General features: G+C 40.7%; 1 protein-coding gene across 4 annotated transcripts in view; it reads right to left on the bottom strand.

The window, feature by feature from the left end:
• LOC126334894 (WD repeat and HMG-box DNA-binding protein 1-like) overlaps nt 1-20,745 on the bottom strand; it is a 207,963-nt gene that overhangs the window by 126,691 nt on the left and 60,527 nt on the right. For 3 of the 4 annotated variants that reach the window (XM_049997594.1, XM_049997595.1, XM_049997596.1), the window contains exons 7-9: nt 15,505-15,670; nt 14,222-14,352; nt 13,962-14,146 (exon numbers count right to left, since the gene is read on the bottom strand). In XM_049997594.1, the coding sequence (XP_049853551.1) occupies nt 13,962-14,146; nt 14,222-14,352; nt 15,505-15,670 (482 nt within the window). The remainder of the gene's footprint in view (nt 1-13,961; nt 14,147-14,221; nt 14,353-15,504; nt 15,671-20,745) is intronic. The other variant, XM_049997598.1, reaches the window with a different exon arrangement.

The following is a 20,745-nucleotide window of genomic DNA, read 5'->3' as shown; positions in this document are numbered from 1 at the left end:
GGAGACGAAAATTTAATAGTCATGGGTGACTGGAATTCGAGTGTAGGAAAAGGGAGAGAAGGAAACGTCGTAGGTGAATATGGATTGGGGCTAAGAAATGAAAGAGGAAGCCGCCTGGTAGAATTTTGCACAGAGCACAACTTAATCATATCAACACTTGGTTTAAGAACCATGAAAGAAGGTTGTATACATGGAAGAACCCTGGAGATACTAAAAGTTATCAGATAGATTATATAATGGTAAGAAAGAGATTTAGGAACCAGGTTTTAAATTGTAAGACATTTCCAGGGGCAGATGTGGACTCTGACCACAATCTATTGGTTATGGCCTGTAGATTAAAACTGAAGAAACTGCAAAAAGGTGGGAATTTAAGGGGATGGGACCTGGATAAACTGAAAGAACCAGTGGTTGTACAGAGTTTCAGGGAGAGCATAAGGGAACAATTGACAGGAATGGGGGAAAGAAATACAGTAGAAGAAAAATGGTTAGCTTTGAGGGATGAAATAGTGAAGGCAGCAGAGGATTAAGTAGGTATAAAGACGAGGGCTAGTAGAAATCCTTGGGTAACAGAAGAAATATTGAATTTAATTGATGAAAGGAGAAAATATAAAAATGCAGTGAATGAAGCAGGCAAAAAGGAATACAAACATCTCAAAAATGAGACCGTCAAAAAGTGCAAAATGGCTAAGCAGGAATGGCTAGAAGACAAACGTAAGGATGTAGAAGCACGTATCCCTAGGGGTGTGATATATATTGCCTATAGGAAAATTAAAGAGACCTTTGTAGAAAAGAGAACCACCTGAATAAATATCAAGAGCTCAGATGGAAAACCCGTCCTAAGCAAAGAAGGGAAAGCAGAAAGGTGGAAGGAGTATATAGAGGGTCTATACAGGGGCAATGTTTTTGAGGACAATATTATGGAAATGGAAGAGGATGTAGATGAAGATGAAATGGGAGATACGATACTGTGTGAAGAGTTTGACAGAGCACTGAAAGACCTGAGTCAAAATAACGCCCCGGGAGTAGACAAAATTCCATTAGAACTACTGACGGCCTTGAGAGAGCCAGTCCTGACAAAACTCTACCATCTGGTGAGCAAGATGTAGGAGACAGGCGAAATACCTCAGACTTCAAGAAGAATATAATAATTCCAATTCCAAAGGAAACAGGTGCTGACAGATGTGAAAATTACTGAACAATCAGTTTAATAAGCCACAGCTGCAAAATACTAACATGAATTCTTTACAGACGAATGGAAAAACTGGTAGAAGCCGACTTCAGGGTAGATCCGTTTGGATTCTGTAGAAATACAGGAACTCGTGAGGCAATACTGACCTTACGACTTATCTTAGAAGAAAGATTAAGGAAGGACAAACCTATGTTTCTAGCATTTGTAGACTTAGAGAAAGCTTTTGACAATGTTGACTGGAATACACTCTTTCAAATTCTTAAGGTGGCAGGGGTAAAATACAGGGAGCGAAAGGCTATTTACAATTTGTACAGAAACGAGATGGCAGTAATAAGAGTCGAGGGACATGAAAGAGAAGCAGTGGTTGGGAAGGGAGTAAGACAGGGTTGTAGCCTCTCCCCGATGTTATTCAATCTGTATATTGAGCAAGCAGTAAAGGAAACAAAAGAAAAATTCGGAGTAGGTATTAAAATCCATGGAGAAGAAATAAAAATGTTGAGGTTCGCCGATGACATTGTAATTCTGTCAGAGACAGCAAAGGACTTGGAAGAGCAGTTGAATGGAATAACAGTGTCTTGAAACGAGGATATAAGATGAACATCAACAAAAGCAAAACGAGGATAATGGAATGTAGTCGAATTAAGTCGGGTGATGCTGAGGGATTTAGATTAGGAAATGACACAATTAAAGTAGTAAATGAGTTTTGCTATTTGGGGAGCAAAATAACTGATGATGGTGGAAGTAGAGAGGATATAAAATGTAGACTGGCAATGGCAAGGAAAGCGTTTCTGAAGAAGAGAAATTTGTTAACATTGAGTATAGATTTAAGTGTCAGGAAGTCTTTTCTGAAAGTATCTGTATGGAGTGTAGCCATGTATGGAAGTGAAACATAGACGATAAATAGTTTGGACAAGAAGAGAATAGAAACTTTCGAAATGTGGTGCTACAGAAGAATGCTGAAGATTTGATGGGTAGATCACATAATTAATGAGGAAGAATTGAATACGATTGGGGAGCAGAGAAGTTTGTGCCACAACTTGACCAGAAGAAGGGATCGGTTGGTAGGACATGTTCTGAGGCATCAAGGGATCACCAATTTGGTATTGGAGGGCAGTGTGGAGAGTAAAAATGGTAGAGGGAGACCAAGAGATGAATACACTAAGCAGATTCAGAAGGATGTAGGTTGCATTAGGTATTGGGAGATGAAGAAGCTTGCACAGGATAGAGTAGCATGGAGAGCTGCATCAAACCAGTCTCAGGACTGAAGACCACAACAACAACATTAAACTATATCCATTAAAGCAACAAATAAGAATATCATTTTGAAAATTAGAAGAGACTATTTCACAAAGGTAGGACAACCGAAGAGCATACTTTCTGATAATGGAGCACAATTTACTTCTAAACTTTGGAAAGCATTTGTCAAGGATGAGAACATAAACCATATTCTGATATCTGCTTACCACCCGTCAAGCAATCCCGCTGAATGTTACATGAGAGAAATAGGGAGATTATTTAGAACTTATTGCAACAAAAATCATGTAAGTTGGATAGAGTATGTAGACAGCTTTGAAGATATGCTGAACAGCTTACAGCATTTGTCTACTGGATTTTGCCCATATGAAATAATGTATGATAAGAAACCACCGGTTCTGATCAATGAATTAATTGAAAGCCCAGCATGTAAGGTTATGAGTCCACAGGAAAGAGAAGAAATAGTCAAGAAAGTAATGAAACAACAAGGGCCACTGAGGAAAAACAGACATGATAAGAAGTTGAAACCTACAAATTTTGAAATCGATGATCTGGTCCTGGTGAAGACACGAAAAAATCTAAGGCTATAAGCAATGAATTAAAGAAATTGTTTGACATCTATATTGGCCCATTCAAAACGAAGTCTATTCCACACCCAAATGCCTACAGGTTAGTGTATCCAAAATCTGGAAGGTTACTTGGTTCACGTAACATAACTGAATTGATACCCTATAAGCCAGTGTCAAACACCACGAAAAAATAAGATGATGTAAAAGCCCTCAGGAGGACATGACATCTTTGTGTCACGTGTGTGACGAACACTAGGTCTCCGAGCTATGTAGTATTCTATTTTCTTCCTTCTGTTTTTGGATGCTACATCTTCTACTCATCTATAAACCTGTAATGAAGTTATCTCTGACAGTAAATACTATCCATTCTCTGTAGTATTAGTTTTCTGTACATAAAATGAATAATGGGTGACATTATTTGAGGAATAATTTGAAAATGTAAACTGCGTACTAAATTTGACTTTCTTACAGTAGTGATTGACCTATAATTTATGATTATTTTGTAACATTTAAGATGTGTAAATAATGATTCTTTAGGCTCAAATGGCTCCGAGCACTATGGGACTTAACATCTATGGTCATCAGTCCCCTAGAACTTAGAACTACTTAAACCTAACTAACCTAAGGACAGCACACAACACCCAGCCATCACGAGGCAGAGAAAATCCCTGACCCCGCCGGGAAGATTCTTTAGGCATTTCAGACAATAGTTACTACTATAAAAGAAACATAAGTGAAAAGGACATTTTAAACTAGTTCACGAGAAATGAGTAGTGTAAAACATAGTGAGAAAGTTATGACAGCTTTGTAGAGATGAGGATGATAATAGGTGAAAGTGTGTACTATGTATATAATAAGTATTGTTAAGAAACTACTTTCTGGTCATCACACTCTGTGGACAATCTGTATTAGTAAGCAATGTTCACCTTTCTTATGCATGTTATTAGCTTTATGAACCTGTGATGATGTTCAGGAGGTAATTGGTGGGACAATATATAGTTCTAGGAGTAAAAGATGATTTTCTGGATCCATATATGTGTGTACTGTACGTAGCATTTTCATGATAGTATAGAATCTGGGACTACATAAGATAAGGAAGTTTACTGTATTTATACTCTCTAGAGCATGTATTTGATTTGTGGGAAAGGATAGCATGAAGTAGTTCAACGGTGGTTCTATGAGAATTACATGCATGCGTAATGATTTTATGAATTTTCTAATCAGATGTACAATTGGACAATGTTGAAGATGTACACGTTATTAAGTGGACAAGTTGCACTGTGATAAAAGACATTTTGGGAAAAGTATGTCATTACAAGATTGTGTGATAAGGAACAGTCTGTGAGTTTATGTTTGATATGATAAAGAGTTAAATGGGAGGGCAGGGGGGGGGGGGGGGGGGGGTGTCAAATATACTGTATAGTGGAATATACTGAAATACTAATTAGAAAGAATACTTACATAATTTCTTTTTTGTTCATTGAATTTAATCTGTATATAGTTAAATCTTTACAGTTTAGATATGCTTATCTTTGTGTGATTTTGTTTATAAATATGCTAGTAGTAAAGGATAATATGTGAATAATTTTGATGTATTTATACCCGGCGTGCCCTTAATTGTAACCTACATAAATACCTTGAGTAATGAGTTCATCCCTGTTCCTACCTAGAGAACTGTATCCAAGATCCTTACCTGGCCTGGAAGTAAAAAACTAAAAACTGTAAAACTAATAGTGGACTGTGCTATTGCTGCGTAGAGAATTCCAGAAAAAGAGGGGTTGCAGACACAAGATGGACACCGCAAAAGGACTGATGATAGTGAGCTGGCAATTCCTTAAGATGTGTAATGTGAGCCAATGACTGGAGTGACAGCTAAGGGGGGTGGGTAATCAATTTTTTCTATTAACACTAATAATATGAAAATTCAAATGAATTGAAAATATGTGATCTGATAGTACCAGATCATGTGTATGTAGTTAGCAGCCGTTCATACAATACTTGTAAGGGTGACTTGGGGAGGGGGGGGGGGGGGGCGTGTATTTATCGTACAATTCAGTGCTTCCTAAGGACTTTATGTGTATTTTTATAGGTATCATTCATTTCAATTTGCCAAAAAACCTATTATTCTTTGTAAACACATATAGAATATTCTGGAAGGACGTACATTGTCATGATTGTCAATAGATTGTTGTCATTAACAAAATTATGTACATACGCCAAATTATATATCAAATCGAGAAACTGAAATAATAAATATTTATCAAGAAATATTAAGAGGCTGTGGAAATGTTGGCATAAATAACTAATGCCTCTAATTACCATAAATGCAACTGGCACATTAGTTAACACAAAAAATGTCATTCTGATTCAAATGAAAATAACAATTATTATCCAGTGATGTAATTTCATACGTTATTCATTTTTAACAGTTTATTGCAATTAAAGACGCTTGTAAATTACGCAGATAAATACCTCTTGTTAGTTACACTGTCCAAATTTACAAAACTCCAGCATATAAGACAAGTGTGTGTGTAATTTATGCAATCTGACGAAGCATGATGTGTATACTTCGAACTAATGTTAGCAATGAAATTCGTACAACCACAAATTACAAAATTAAAGTAAAATCAAAATAGTTGTTGAAATCCTATTGTGAAGTAATTGTCACACATAAAACCAAAGATGATGATAAAAATATTATATTATTTTACATTATATGTTATGAGCTGTACAAATGTAACAGCAGTTGGTTTAGATGAAATTGATTTTAATTGTAAGTTACATTTTGTAATAAATTAACAATGACAACAATTGTTACACTTGTATATAAAGCGACGCAGTGAGGCTGCAGTCAGTGAAGTCGGTCAAAGAGGTCAAGTTCGGTTGTCAACTAATGTCAATAAATAATTTTGTGAAGCTCGAAACTTTCGTGATGTTCTCATCAATCATCAATGAACCTCAGGCCAAGCTCAATTAAATTAAGTACCATTTGAAAATATAATATCGTTACAACCTCTTAAGCAAACTATAATGCAGAGCTGTCGGATGAAAAGATTGAACTGGCCAGGACTGTGAACACTTTCTTTTTAAGTCTTTTCCTACCTAGACAATCAGCGTTTCTTATCCGGTGAATTTGTGGACATTGCTGCTTATGATGTTTAAGACTAAATTAAATACATTCGCCAATAACAAAAATAAAAGAAATCATCTTAACAGCACTAAATAGCAGTTTTTGAAGCAATTACTTGCATCATCTTGCTGCATTTCGCTGCTTAGAATGGAAAAACTTACTGACCACAAAACAAATCTCCCTGAAGGAATGGAGAAACAAAATGAAACCTCTTATGTTGGGAGGTCAAACAACGAAATTGGCAGTACAAGTACAGTGCTGGTGTCAGCATGGTGTTGAGTATCTGGGGCCTGAAATGAGCAGAGCCAGTTTAGGTCAGGAATATACAGAACTGGAAGCCACAGCACTATTAAATTCTGCAATTTGTATGTGTTGCTTGCTCAAGAAATTGTTGTTGCAGTATAGATATAGAGCCCAGTAAATCAACTACTTATTTTCCAGTGAGAAAGAGTATTGGTAAACAGTCTTTGTTATATCAGTTTACTGAAACTAGCGTTTTACAGTTAGAATTTCTGGTTGGTGACTAAGCATGAGCCTATGAGTCAGACAGAAGTTCTGCAACATCGAAATATCTTTCTGTATTGTTGAAGTGGATACTACAGTTAGAGTAGTTCCACAAAAATGTGAACTTGGAACATGTAGAATGGGTTTACTGTGACATAAAATAGTTGATCTTCTGACCCCCCCCCCCCCCCCTCTCTCTCTCTCTCTCTCTCTCTCTCTCTCTCTCTCTCTCTCTCTCTCTTTTCTTTGGGGTAACAGCAAGCAAGTAATCCGGAGGAAATGATCATGAAATTGCTGGAAGACATTAACAACCTCTGGCTTTGAAAGCAGCATTTATCACCAGTTTTAGCATTTTACAAGTTTTGTTGGTACGCGAAGTAAATGAAGTAATGTACCTTTCTGTTACAAAGTAAGGTCTTCGTCAGTTAAGTTTTAATGTAACCTATGAATAATTGGAGATGTCTGATATTAACTTGAAAAGTATTCCATAGGTATGGAAAGAACTGAATAACTACTTGTTACAGTTCAGTTGCCACAGAACACTGCAACCATTTACTGTGAGATAAATATTTACATGTTTTTGAGCAACTGCTTCTAAAAAGTGACAAAGAAGTATTAAATTCTTCCTTCAAGCACACATTTATCAGCAGCAGGACAAAGAAGTTAATAGTGATAATAACAGTAATAATAAAAGTATTTGGTAACTTCATATCTGCTATGTTACTTCTCAATCTAAAATATTTCTTGAAATAATGAAAATTTCAAAATAGCTTCGAATCGAGACTATCACGTCTAAAAGCATTTTTGCATCCTGCTGACATGAGACTAGCACAATTTCCATGTCAGAAGCCTGTTGATGATAAACCAGTTAAGGAGAATCGAATTTTTTCCACAGTGCCTGATTTGAGGGGCCAGAAAAATTCGCATCTTCTGATAAATGTGAAATAGATGCGAATTCTGCCTCAAAATGTGAAATTATTTAATAGATGCTGTTTCATAGTGAATTTTATCCAGGTGAACTATTTATCAGAGATAGTTTGAAATAATTTTATTTTCTGCACAACTTATCGAAAATGTAAGTGGTTACTGGCGTTGTACATCATCACTTTGAAAAGATAATGTGTGCAAGAACCTACTTACAAAATAAAGTGTATGAACTCAAAACGATGTATTAATGCGCTCAATGATCTGGCGCCATGCCAATCGTGGATGTTTGAATGATATGTTTAAGGTACACATCATGTACTCAGTCAGGAGACCTAGCATTTTACAAAAAAGAAACACGTAAGTACGTTTATTACCTAAAGCTCAAAAGATGTATAATGCAGACAGTTTTAACATAGCAAATTATGTGGAAACTAGATACATTGAACATTGCTAGAGGTCGGGCCTTTTCTATGTTGTTAACAATACTCTGCTCACTTCACTTCAACAAGCAATTGCGTGGTAACTTTCCCCGAATGCTTTGTGTTGTGTGTTGCTCGTTGTTTTCTTCTTTTGACATAAGTGAAGTGACTAATCCTGGTCCATTACAGCTTTCGATTATGACCCTTACAACACCAGTAGAGATCGGCAATCCCTGTAGGTTGCTGCCCAGTGAAAATGGAGGCAAAGTTTGTTTCTCCGCACCATTCCTTCTCATGTGAATGTCAAAATTCTAGTCCGTTCATGGTCACAGTACTCTGCGACTATAGCCTATACGCCTGCCCTTTACACTATAGCGACTGGAAAACAGAATCTGCAACGGTTTTCGACAATGCCGAAATTCTCCCCCTAAGGCTAAAACCAGGTTGCCGTACGTTCGGTTCTATTTTTACGCAAAGTGCCTTGCCAGTTCTATCTGTAGTGTTGTCAAGCAGGTAATGTAGGGCTATGAAAGCCCACAAAAGATCATAATTAGTAGCCTGCAGATTTTTTAATCTTCTAATTTGCCACAAAAAGACAAATAATCTCCAGAAACACCTTATATCGGAGACACATGCATGTAACTGGCAGGAAAATGCTGCTGCTTTTCAAAAGAACAATCAGTTTTGAAACCTTAAATACACCCAAACGAAGAAAGCAAAGGCCATTTTGGAAGAAAAAGGTGTTTTGAAGTCAAAAGCAAATATTCCAGTCAGAAAGTACCCCATCAGGATTTTTTTTCAACAGTCAGTTTTAAAGAACTAACAATTTGTTTGTCTTCACTCATGTAACATTACAGCCCTTTAAATTTGTGTGTATTAGACTGTGTGAAAATAGATGCAAATTTTGACAAAAATAGATGAGAATTTTCCAACAAATAGATGCAAATTTTACCAAAAATAGGTGCTACATTCTCCAGTCCTCGTAATTTCTAAGCTAACTGCATCATATGTTACAACACAATCATGAATTTAGCATATGTGCGCTTCAGTGGCCTGGTGGATCGATTCAAGTTTCTTAGATGGGAAGTTTGGGTTCAATTCCCACTCCTGCCCTGTATTTTAAACATACATGAACAGAACTCCTTCATCTCTAGTAATGCCAAGTGACAAACATTAGGGTGTACTGTAGTTCAGTGCCAAGCAGTTGTTTCAAGACTAGAAGACAAGCAAAAGATTGAAAAATCATCCACAAGAAGAGAGCATCAGGCAGGGTCCCTGAATGTGGAAATTACGCTGTTAATGGCACTTGCAGAACAGTTACCACACTCTCCCGACCAAATCCCTTCTACTGGGTATGTTGGTCTAGATCACACTATAATGAAAAGGCAACCCAAAAAGTCCCATCCATGCTGTTGCCACATGATATTGTATCTCACTGAAGTGCAATATACCTTTGAATATAAGAAAATATTCCTCTCACAAGGTGTCTTTAAAAAAAAAAAAAAAAAAAAAAAAAAAAAAAAGCGTCTTGCATTGCTTCTGGGTGGGGTGTATTAGACAGAGTGTAGAGTGATACTTATATAGGTGATATATAGGTGACAAATGTTTTCTTTTTCCAGAGTCCATGCTAAGCAGTTGTTGATAATTTATTCCAGTGTCTACCCTAAACAGGAGGCTTGTGCTACCCTATGGTAACTACTCTGAAGGGTGTGATCCCTCTCGAGCATTCAGGCATCACGAGGAGATCATGACTGCTCCCAGTCAAGGATCAAGGTACTGTCCTTCAAACAAGATTCTGTGAAAAACCAAGAGAAAGTAGTTCTTTGATACAATATTCAAATGTCACATGTCATAGTGCATTTTGTCTGGTTTCTGGTGCATTGTGAGGAATAGATAGTGCAACCTCCATACGAAAGGGGTAGTTGCGCTCTTCATTATTACTGGGGTTCAAGTTCAACTGTATTCTGTCACCTAATTTGCACTGACATTGAAAAGTGGTATCTTGATTAGCTTTAGAAGTACTTTTGCTGTAGTATTTCCCTATTATCTGCTTTAGTGAGCAGAACACCTATATGATCACTGCAGTGCACATACTATATTTCCCACTGATCCTTTCATCAATTCTTACGCCTTTCTCGTTATGGTATTGTAAGGTATCTTGTGAAGGCTCTCTCTGTTAATGTACCAAGCTTTTGCCAGAATAATGTGAAATCCACATACTTATACAATTTTGTCTAAGTCATCAAATGTACTACTTATATAATATTGTAACAGAAATAATCAATTTCTGACAACATAATGTAATTGGATAGGTAAAAAATTTACTTACCAAGTGATTGCCAGAGTATATATATATATATATATATATATATATATATATATATATATATATATATATATATATATATATATATATATATATATATATATATATATATATATATTAAAAACAAAGATTCCAAGACTTACCAAGTGGGAAAGTGCCGGCAGACAGGCACATGAACAAAACACACAAACACACACACAATATGTCTGCTTGTGTCTGTGTATGTGCGGATGGATATGTGTGTGTGTGCGCGAGTGTACACCTGTCCTTTTTTTCCCCTAAGGGAAGTCTTTCCGCTCCCGGGATTGGAATGACTCCTTACCCTCTCCCTTAAAACCCACATCCTTTCGTCTTTCCCTCTCCTTCCTGAAGAAGCAACCATCGGTTGCGAAAGCTAGTAATTCTGTGTGTGTGTTTGTGTGTTTTGTTCATGTGCCTGTCTGCCGGCGCTTTCCCGCTTGGTAAGTCTTGGAATCTTTGTTTTTAATATATTTTTCCCATGTGGAAGTTTATATATATATATATATATATATATATATATATATATAACACACAAACACACACACAGAATTTCAAGCTTTCGCAACCAACGGTTGCTTCTTCAGGAAAGAGGGAAGGACAGGGAAAGACGAAAGGATGTGGGTTTTAAGAGAGAGGGTAAGGAGTCATTCCAGTCCTGGGAGCGGAAAGACTTACCTTAGGGGGAAAAAAGGACAGGTGTACACTCGCACACACACACACATATCCATCCGCACATACACAGACACTAGCAGACATTTGTAAAGGCAAAGAGTTCGGGCAGAAATGTCAGTCAAGGCGGAAGTACAGAGGAAAAGAAGTTGTTGAAAGACAGGTGAGGTATGAGCCGCTCATGTATGCCTTATGCATGCTTGTGTCCGTATATGTGCGGACGGACACGTGTGCGCGTGCGCGCGAGTGCACACCTGTGCCCTTTTCCCCCCAAGGTAAGTCCTTCCTCCCCCGGGACTGGAACGACTCCCCACCCCCTCCCCCAAAAGGGCACAGGTGTGCACTCGCGCGCACGCGCACACGTGTCCGTCCGCACATATACGGACACAAGCATGCATAAGGCATACATGAGCGGCTCATACCTCACCTGTCTTTCAACAACTTCTTTTCCTCTGTACTTCCGCCTTGACTGACATTTCTGCCCGAACTCTTTGCCTTTACAAATGTCTGCTAGTGTCTGTGTATGTGCGGATGGATATGTGTGTGTGTGTGCGCGAGTGTACACCTGTCCTTTTTTCCCCCTAAGGTAAGTCTTTCCGCTCCCAGGACTGGAATGACTCCTTACCCTCTCTCTTAAAACCCACATCCTTTCGTCTTTCCCTGTCCTTCCCTCTTTCCTGAAGAAGCAACCGTTGGTTGCGAAAGCTTGAAATTCTGTGTGTGTGTTTGTGTGTTATTTTATTGTGCCTGTCTACCGGCGCTTTCCCGCTTGGTAAGTCTTGGAATCTTTGTTTTTATATATTTTTCCCATGTGGAAGTTTCTTTCTATTTTATATATATATATATATATATACACAATGAATAAAACACAAACACACACACAGAATTTGAGCTTTCGCAATCGGCGGCTGCTTCGTCAGGAAAGAGGGAAGGAAAAGGAAAGATGTGGGTTTTAAGGGAGAGGGTAAGGAGTCATTCCAATCCCGGGAGCGTAAAGACTTACCTTAGGGGGAAAAAGGATAGGTATATGCTCGCGCACGCACGCACGCACGCACGCACGCACGCACGCACACACACACACACACACACGCATATCCATCCATATTATATATATATATGGGGAAACATTCCACATGGAAAAAATATATCTAAAAACAAAGATGATGTGACTTACCAAACAAAAGTGCTGGCAGGTCAATATACACACAAACAAACACAAACATACACACAAAATTCAAGCTTTCGCAAGACGAAAGAATGTGGGTTTTAAGGGAGAGGGCAAGGAGTCATTCCAATCCCGGGAGCGGAAAGACTTACCTTTAAATATGCCTGCTTGTGCGTGTGTGCGTGTGCGTGTGCGTGTGTGCGCGCGCGAGCGAGTGTATACCCATCCTTTTCCCCCCCCCCCTAAGGTAAGTCTTTCCACTCCCGGGATTGGAATGACTCCTTACCCTCTCCCTTAAAACCCACATCCTTTCATCTTTCCCTCTCCTTCCCTCTTTCCTGACGAAGCAACCGTTGGTTGCGAAAACTTGAATTTTGTGTGTATGTTTGTGTGTGTATCGACCTGCCAGCACTTTTGTTTGGTAAGTCACATCATCTTTGTTTTTAGATATATTTCTCCCACGTGGAATGTTTCCCTCTATTATATATATATAAAAGATTTTATATATGAAAGCTTTCGGAGCCAGAGGTCCCTTCTTCTGGCAGAAGGGTTGAATGGGGAAGGAAGAGGGGCGAAGGAAAAGGACTAGAGAGGTTTAGGAAAAGGGGTACAGTTTGGAAGTCACAAAGAACCCCGGGTCAGGGGAGACTTACTGGACGGGATGAGAAGTCTACCCTGACTTGGGGTTCTGGATGAGTTTTATGAACTCTACCCCTTCTCCTAAACCTCTCCAGCCCTTTTCCTTCACCCCTCTTGCTTCCACTTCAATTCTTCTGCCAGGAGGAGGAGCCACTGGCTCTGAAAGCTTGCGTATGTAAAAAAACTTTTCTTTTATATGTGTGTTCTCCTGCCACCACTTGGAGAGTAGATTTTTTATCTATCCAATTACATTATATAATATTGTGCTGGTTCTGTGGTATATACATCAAAAGCTAGTGATTTAAAAAAGTGTGTCACCAATAGGACTATGCACAGTGTTCAAACAATCCTTCTAGTCAATGAAAACTTAGTTTTATAGCAATAGTAGCTGTAATATTATTACAAATACACTGTATTATAGATTTAAGTGAAGAAGAAAATGGACTTACAAATGAGAATATACATAAAAAATGCGATGAATATGTAGAGACAACAGAAACTGTGCCCCAGACTGTAACTCGAACCCAATGCATGAAGTCATTTCATTTATACCAAAACAAAAAAAGCTTAACCATTGTGTCTGGCTGTTGGAACATGCTAATCTCTAAAATTAATACACAAATTTTTTTGGGGTTTCGACAGACAACTTAAACATCCCTTGGGGCAACGTGTAAGCTTTATTTTATCAAAATCAGATCATGGAAAAAAATACCATAATTTAAAGTTTTATGAGTCTGCACAGCTTAGTAGTTTGGATGTTTACCTTAACTAATCAAGCACCACAATCTATCTTTGAGAATACAAACACTGAATTTACTTGGCTGGGATATACATATTTACTGATTTTGTTTCATGTATTAAAAACTTAATGAGCTTGCTTTGCTTCTTTTGATAGGTTTTATTCATATTTCACTTCGTGGCTAGCAAAAAAGAATTTACTGACAAAGTAATCCTACTGACTGAGGTACAGAACACTAAGAAGTGATAGTATACAAAGACCCTTCTTTAACTTCCGTTGTGAAGCACAGGCATACAACTAGTACATACATACAAAGAAACATAAAAATGCGAGAAGTGATTACTACACTTATATTTACTAACTCCCATATCAAACTCCTCTTGCCTACTCTAATTGATCTTCAGTCTTACCTGCTGGATTCTTCCTGAGCTTCACAAGCTAGTACAAGTATTTCTTCAGTCAAGGCTGCAAGTGTGTGCTTCAGGAAGTTGGGCATGTGTATTGAATGGTGAACTGATGTATCATGGAACTCCACATCAATTGAATTTTCTTCTTCTGTGTCATGGCAACGAACAATACCAACAGAGTTCCATACCTGAAAGTTGAACACCTTATACACACAATGCTTCGACAAAATATGTGATTATAAAGGAAGATATAAAAATTTTACCATATATCTATGCTGAAGATGGACTGGAGATGATGACGGTTGGAAAGGTGCTTGAACTTCACAAACAACATCTAGCAGATCAGCCTTCGCAAGAGTACTTTTCTTGCTCTCGATATCATCTTCATCATCTACTGTTGTGGAAAAAAAAAAACACACACAGTAAGAACAATACACAAACACACAGAACTATTTACATCAAATAATATGAAGACTGAAAAGAAAGAAGGGGCAACACTGTCAGGTGATGAGAGAGAGACTTACGTGGAGAAAGGGAAAGTCAGTGTAGATGTGTGGAGTACTACGGGCATTTGCTAAGACAAATTATGAAGAGAGTAAAATCTCAAACAGCTGTTACTTTCTCCACGAACCTGAATTTGGGTACTCGCACTTGTCACTGCAAGAAGCATACACACTTACTTTTTCCTACACATCACTCCTTTCATTTCTGATTATCTATACCTATTTCACTTTTTCATCTAAATGCACCAAATAAAGAGGCATGTACACAACTTATGAGTTATCCATTTAGAGTATGGATACAGATATTCACACTTCAAAAAGTACTGAATCTTATCCTTACCCACCACTGGTGGACCCAAGATTACAGGTGGCACAGCCAGGCACCCTCAGCTAAGGAATGCAGTGAGCTTTCGACCCTGCAGAAAAGGTGGGAAGACAGTTTGATGGGTATCTTGGGTCCACCGGTGGTGGGTAAAGATAAGATTCAGTACTTCATGAAGTGTCAATATCTGTATCCATACTCTAAATGTATAACTCATAAGTATGAGTTGAGGTGTGGAAATGATGGCATGAAGTATTTATTGTGTGATAAGTGTTGTGTAATATTCAAAGGTTATTTTTCTTCATGGTGACCGAACAGAATCCAAAAGGGCAATGGCTAACTCAAGTGAAAATGTAAATAGTGTGTTTGTTCACATACTCTGAGTGAACTTTAGGTCAACACAGGGATCTTTTCATGAACTCCCATCATAATAAACCCAGTGTTAATCATAAACTGTTTAATTTCCAGACCCTGTTTCATTGTTGTAAGTTCACTGTGATAATAGCAGTACCAGATTGAGAGTACATACATGTGTCTCAATGGCACACAGTTATGGAAGTTATTACAGTGATAAGTATATCTTTGGAGAAAGTTGTTGGGAAATGCTATCTACAAATTGTCTGATGTCAAATCAAGACAAAAGCAAACAGAAATAGCAAGTCAAAGGTCGCACTGAGCCAACAAACAGTTTATAAAATTGTTGAATGACTGGGAAACTTACAAGCATCAGGTATATCTAACTCATCTCCTAGGGTACTGCCTTCTTGTGTTGGTACAGCAACGGATGCTTTTATCTTCTCAAGAGAGAATACGTTCTCCGCATCATCTTCTTCTTCATTCTCAAATACCCTGTCAATAGCAGGTATACCATTAACGATTTCTGTAACCTGAAATAATTAAGACACACATTACACACAACTGGCTTAATAGTTAAAAATGAAGTGGTTGGTTGGTATGTTTAAAAGATGGGGGTGGGGAGGGGGGGGAGGGGGAACCAAACTGCTAGGTCATCGGTCCCTCGTTCCGATTAAAATAATTTCACAAGGGTTGGAGTAAAATAATCGACACATACAAAACACAACTGCAATAAAGGAGAAAACCACACGACTGACAGAAGGGCAACAAACACTAAAATGGACAAAATTGGACAAGAAAACCAGAGAGAGACATAAGAAACATATAGAAGAGATCAAAACAAGAGAGCAGATTACCATGGCTGGCTGACCATGAGAAGAAAGAGGAGAAGTCAGCCACTCTGCAACACATTAAAACCTCCAACCTAAAAGCACTAGGGTGGAGGAGACAGAGGGATAGAGGACATGCCCTACAACTCAGATCAAATGATAAAACCCACCCTCACGAATAAAACATTAAACTAAAGCTGCTGTTGAGGCATTGTCACCCAACGCCAACGGTAGGATGCTGGGAAAGTTAAAAGTCTGCCGCACAGCGGTTAAAAGTGGGCAGTCTAGCAAGAGGTGGACGACTGTCATTTGGGAGCCACAGTGACACTGAGCTGGGTCCTCGCGACGGACGAGGTAACCACGCGTTAGCCACGTATGGCCAATGCGGAGCCAGCAGAGGACAACTGATTCCCTGCAAGAGGACCTCATGGAAGACTTCCGCAGATTCGTTGTGCGAACTGTTATGTCATTCAGTCTCCAAAAGCCAAAGAACCCTGCGGTGTAAAACAAAGCAGGTCGGTTTTGGAGATGCCCATCTCCAGAAGAGGTTTCGGCATAGCCTATTTGGCCAGCCTGTCGGCAAGTTCGTTGCCTTGGATTCCGATGTGGCCTGGGATCCACACAAACACCACTGAACGACGGGACAGTTCCAGGGCATAGATGGACTCCTGAATGGACGCTACCAAAGGGTAGCGAGGGTAGCACTGGTCAATAGCTTGTAGGCTACTCAATGAGTCACTACATGGGAGAAATGACTCACCAGGGCATGAGTGGGTGTGCTCAAGAGCATGAGATATGGCTGCCAGCTCTGCAGTGAAAACACTGCAGCCATCTGGCAAGGAGTGCTGTTCAGTATATCCTCCATGAACATATGCAAAGCCTACATGACCATCAGCCATTGAGCCATCGGTGTAAACCACTTCATGGCCTCGGTACATGTCGAGAATCGAGACGAAGTGATAGTGGAAAGCCGCAGGGTTAACAGAGTCTTTAGGGAGGTGCGAAAGGTCCAGAAGAATTTGCAGCCTAGGTGTACACCATGGAGATGTACAGGAACGGGCCTCAAGGAGAGTTGGTAACAGGAAGGACTCCAGTTCAGACAGAAGGGACCGGACATGAACTGCAATTGTAAGGCCTAACCTGAGCCGCCAATGTGGGAAATCAACCGCCGTGGTAGGGAAAAGGTGATGGTAATTTGGATGCACAGGAGAACTACGAAAGTGTGCAACTGGCGAGCAGTTGTGCACGCCTAACCTTCAATGGAGGGACTCTGGCCTCCACCACGACACTGGTCACTGGTCTCGTTCTAAAAGCTCCCGTCACTAGGTGAACACCACAATGGTGTACTGGGTCGAGCAAATGTAGCGCTGAGGGCGCCACTGAACCGTAAACCAGACTCCCATCGTCAAGGTGGGATTGAACAAGGGGTCTGTACAGCTGCAGCAGCATAGAGCAATCTGCACCCTAGTTGGTGTTGCTCAGGCTGCGGGGGGGATTGAAATGCTGGCAGCACTTCTGCTTAAGCTGACGAAGGTGAGCGAGCTAAGTCAATCAGGCGTTGAAAACCAGTCCTAATAATCGATATGTCTCCACTATAGTGAGTGGATCGTCATCGAGGTAAAAGTCTGGTTCTGGATGAACGGTGTGATGCTGACAGAAATTCATGACACACAAATTTGTGGCTGAAAACTGGAAGCCGCAAGATAGAGCCAATGACTGCACCTTGTGAATGGCTCCCAGTAGGTGCTGCTCAGCAACACCAGTACTGGAGGAGCAGTACGATATGCAGAAGTCACCCGCATACAGAGGAGGTGAGACCGATGGCCCTACAGCTGCTGCTAAACCGTTAATAGCCACTAAAAATAGAGAGAGACACTCAATACGGAGCCCTGTGGAATGTTGTATGCTTTACATAAGTTAAAAAAGACTGCAACCAGATGTTGGCGTCTCGAAAAATCTGTTCAGATGGCAGAGTCGAGGGACACAAGATTATCAGTGGTAGAGTGACCCTGCTGGAAAGCGCCCGGACATGGAGCCCGTAAGCCACGTAACTCCAGGACCCTACCCAACCGCCGACACACCATATGTTAAAGTAGCTTACAAAGAACGATGGTGAGGCTGATGGGCTGATAGCTATCCACATCAAGGATGGTTTTATCGGGGTTGAGCACCAGAATGATGGTGCTCTCCCACCATTGTGATGGAAAGGTGCCATTGCACCTGATCTGGTTGGAGGTGATGAGGAGATGTCATTTATAGTTAGACGAGAGATGTTTCATCATCTGAAAGCAGATCTGATCCGGCCGAGGAGTTGTGTCGGGACAATGAGCAAGGGCGCTGAGGAGCTCCCACTCTGTAAATGGGGAGTTATATAATTCACTGTGGCGTGTAGTGAACGAGAGGACTTTCCTTTCCATCCACCGTTTGAGGGTGCGAAAAGCTGGGAGGTAGTTCTCTGATGCAGAGGCTCGAGCATAGTGCTCAGCAAATCTAGTTTGCATCGGTAGATAACATGCCATTGATGTTAATGGCAGGGACACCTTTCGGAGTATGGTATCCAAAAAGACGTCTGATCTTCGACCAGCTCTGGAAAGGAGACAATGGCACCCAATGGTCGGAAGGTACCTCACGCAACACTCCCGTTTCCATCGTTTTATAAGCTGGCGAACGTGGGCATGGAGCCACTTAAAGGCTATTAGGTGCTCTAGGGAAGGGTGTCACTTATGTCGTTGTAGAGCTTGCCAATGCTCTTTAATTGCCTCAGCAACATCCACCTACCACCAAGGGACTGTTTTTCGCCGGGGACACCCTAAAGAATGAGAGATTGCATTTTTCACCACAGAAATGATCGCGACCTGATCAACGACAAAATCAATGGCACCAAGTGGGGGAGATTCAACGGTGACAGCGGATGTGAAGGCTTCCCAGTCTGCATTGTTTTAAGCCCATCTGGGTAGGCATCTGGGAGCGTGACGCCGGGGGAGTAGCAGGGAGATGGGGAAGTGGTCACTACCACACAGGTCATCATGTGCTCTCCAGTGAATAGATGGGAGAAGGCCAGGACTGCAAACCAAGAGTTCAATGACCGAATATGTGTCATGCGCCACACTGAAATGTGTTGAGGCAACTGTATTTAAGAGGCAGAGGTCGAGTTGTGACAGTAAATTTTCGACCTCCTTACCTCGGCCAGTAAGCATGGCACCACCCCACAAGGGGTTAAGTGCGTTAAAATCTCCCAAAAATTGGAAAGTTTTAGGGAGTTGATCAATCAGTGCACCCAATACTTTCAGGGGTACTCTGGAGGAAGATATACATTGCAGACAATTATTTCCTGCATCGTCCTTATCCTGACAGCCACAGCTTTAAGAGGAGTTTGAAGGGGCACAAGTTCATTACATACTGAGCTTAGGACATAGATGCAAACTCCACCTGACACACTATAACAGTCACACTGTACCTGTAATATCCCTTATAGCCATGGAGGGCAGGAGTCTGCATTGCCGGAAACCAGGTTTCCTGGAGGGCAATGCAGAAAGCAGGTGTAAAGCTTAACAGTTGGCATAGCTCAGCCAGGTGGTGGAAAAAAATCGCCGCAATTCCACTGGAGGATTACTTGATCACTGAGAAGGCATGAAACACACAATAAGGCAGTTTACACCTCAGGGTCCCCTGCTGCCACCAGATGAGTACCTTTGCGATCAACATCCAGTGTGTCTGAGGGACCAACGAGATATAGGTCCTCAGCTGATGCCAGAATTTCCACCTCATCCTCAGACACAGAACTTGTATGTAGTGGTGGTGAGGGTGCCACCGCAGTGCCTTGGTTCTTGGGGGTCTTTTACTTTTTAGGTTTCTCTCACTGCTCCTTAGGTTTGTCCGGCTGGGAGGGCTTCACTGATTCAGTCTCAAGGACTGAGGAGGACCATGAAGCCTTATGACCAGCTAACTGTGGTTGCTTCAGCCACTGGCACGTGTCATTTTTACCACTGGTAGGAACCTGGAAAGGGAGTAACTCAAGGGATCCCTTTCAGGCGAGAGGAACTGAAGAGGACTTACACTTCTCTGGCTGAGACTGACGTCCCCAATAGTTTGGGAGGGGGGGGGGGGGGGGGGGGGCGCTTGCTCCTGAAGTAGTTAAGTAGTTGTGCAAGAGCAACAGGGAGGGAAGTGGCCCCCACCATCAAGGGAGCAGATGTAGTCTGACAGCTCTGATAACCAATTGTACATGGTGGAACGGAAGAACCACTGCCTTAGAGGCGGTGTAGGTTGACATCATATACATAAGATGTAGCCTCTCATATTTTCTCTTAGCCTCAGTGTAGGTCAGCTGGCCCAGGATCTTGTATTCCATTATTTTTTCTTTCTTTCTGGAGAATACTGCAATCAGGCGAACAAGGCGAACAGTGCTCTCTGCAGTTGACACACAAGGGAGGCGGGGCATGTGAAAGACGTCCACAATTTCGATAGGTGACACTGAAAGTACAGCAGGAAGACATATGGCCGAACTTCCAGCACTTCAAGCATCGCATCAGGGGAGAGAGATATGTCTTCACGTCACAGTGGTAGACCATCGCATTGACCTTCTTAGATAATGTGTCACCCTCGAAGGCCAAGATGAAGGCACTGGTGGCAACCTGATTATCACTTGGATCTCGGTGGATGCGCTGGACGAAATGGACACCTCGCCACTCTAAATTGGCGCATATATCATCTTCAGACTGCAGGAGAAGGTCCCTGTGAAATATGATACCCTGGACCATATTTAAGCTCTTATGGGG

Source organism: Schistocerca gregaria, chromosome 2, assembly GCF_023897955.1.
Source record: "Schistocerca gregaria isolate iqSchGreg1 chromosome 2, iqSchGreg1.2, whole genome shotgun sequence".
Classification (NCBI taxonomy): domain Eukaryota; kingdom Metazoa; phylum Arthropoda; class Insecta; order Orthoptera; family Acrididae; genus Schistocerca; species Schistocerca gregaria.
This window is presented reverse-complemented; position numbering and strand designations above follow the sequence as displayed.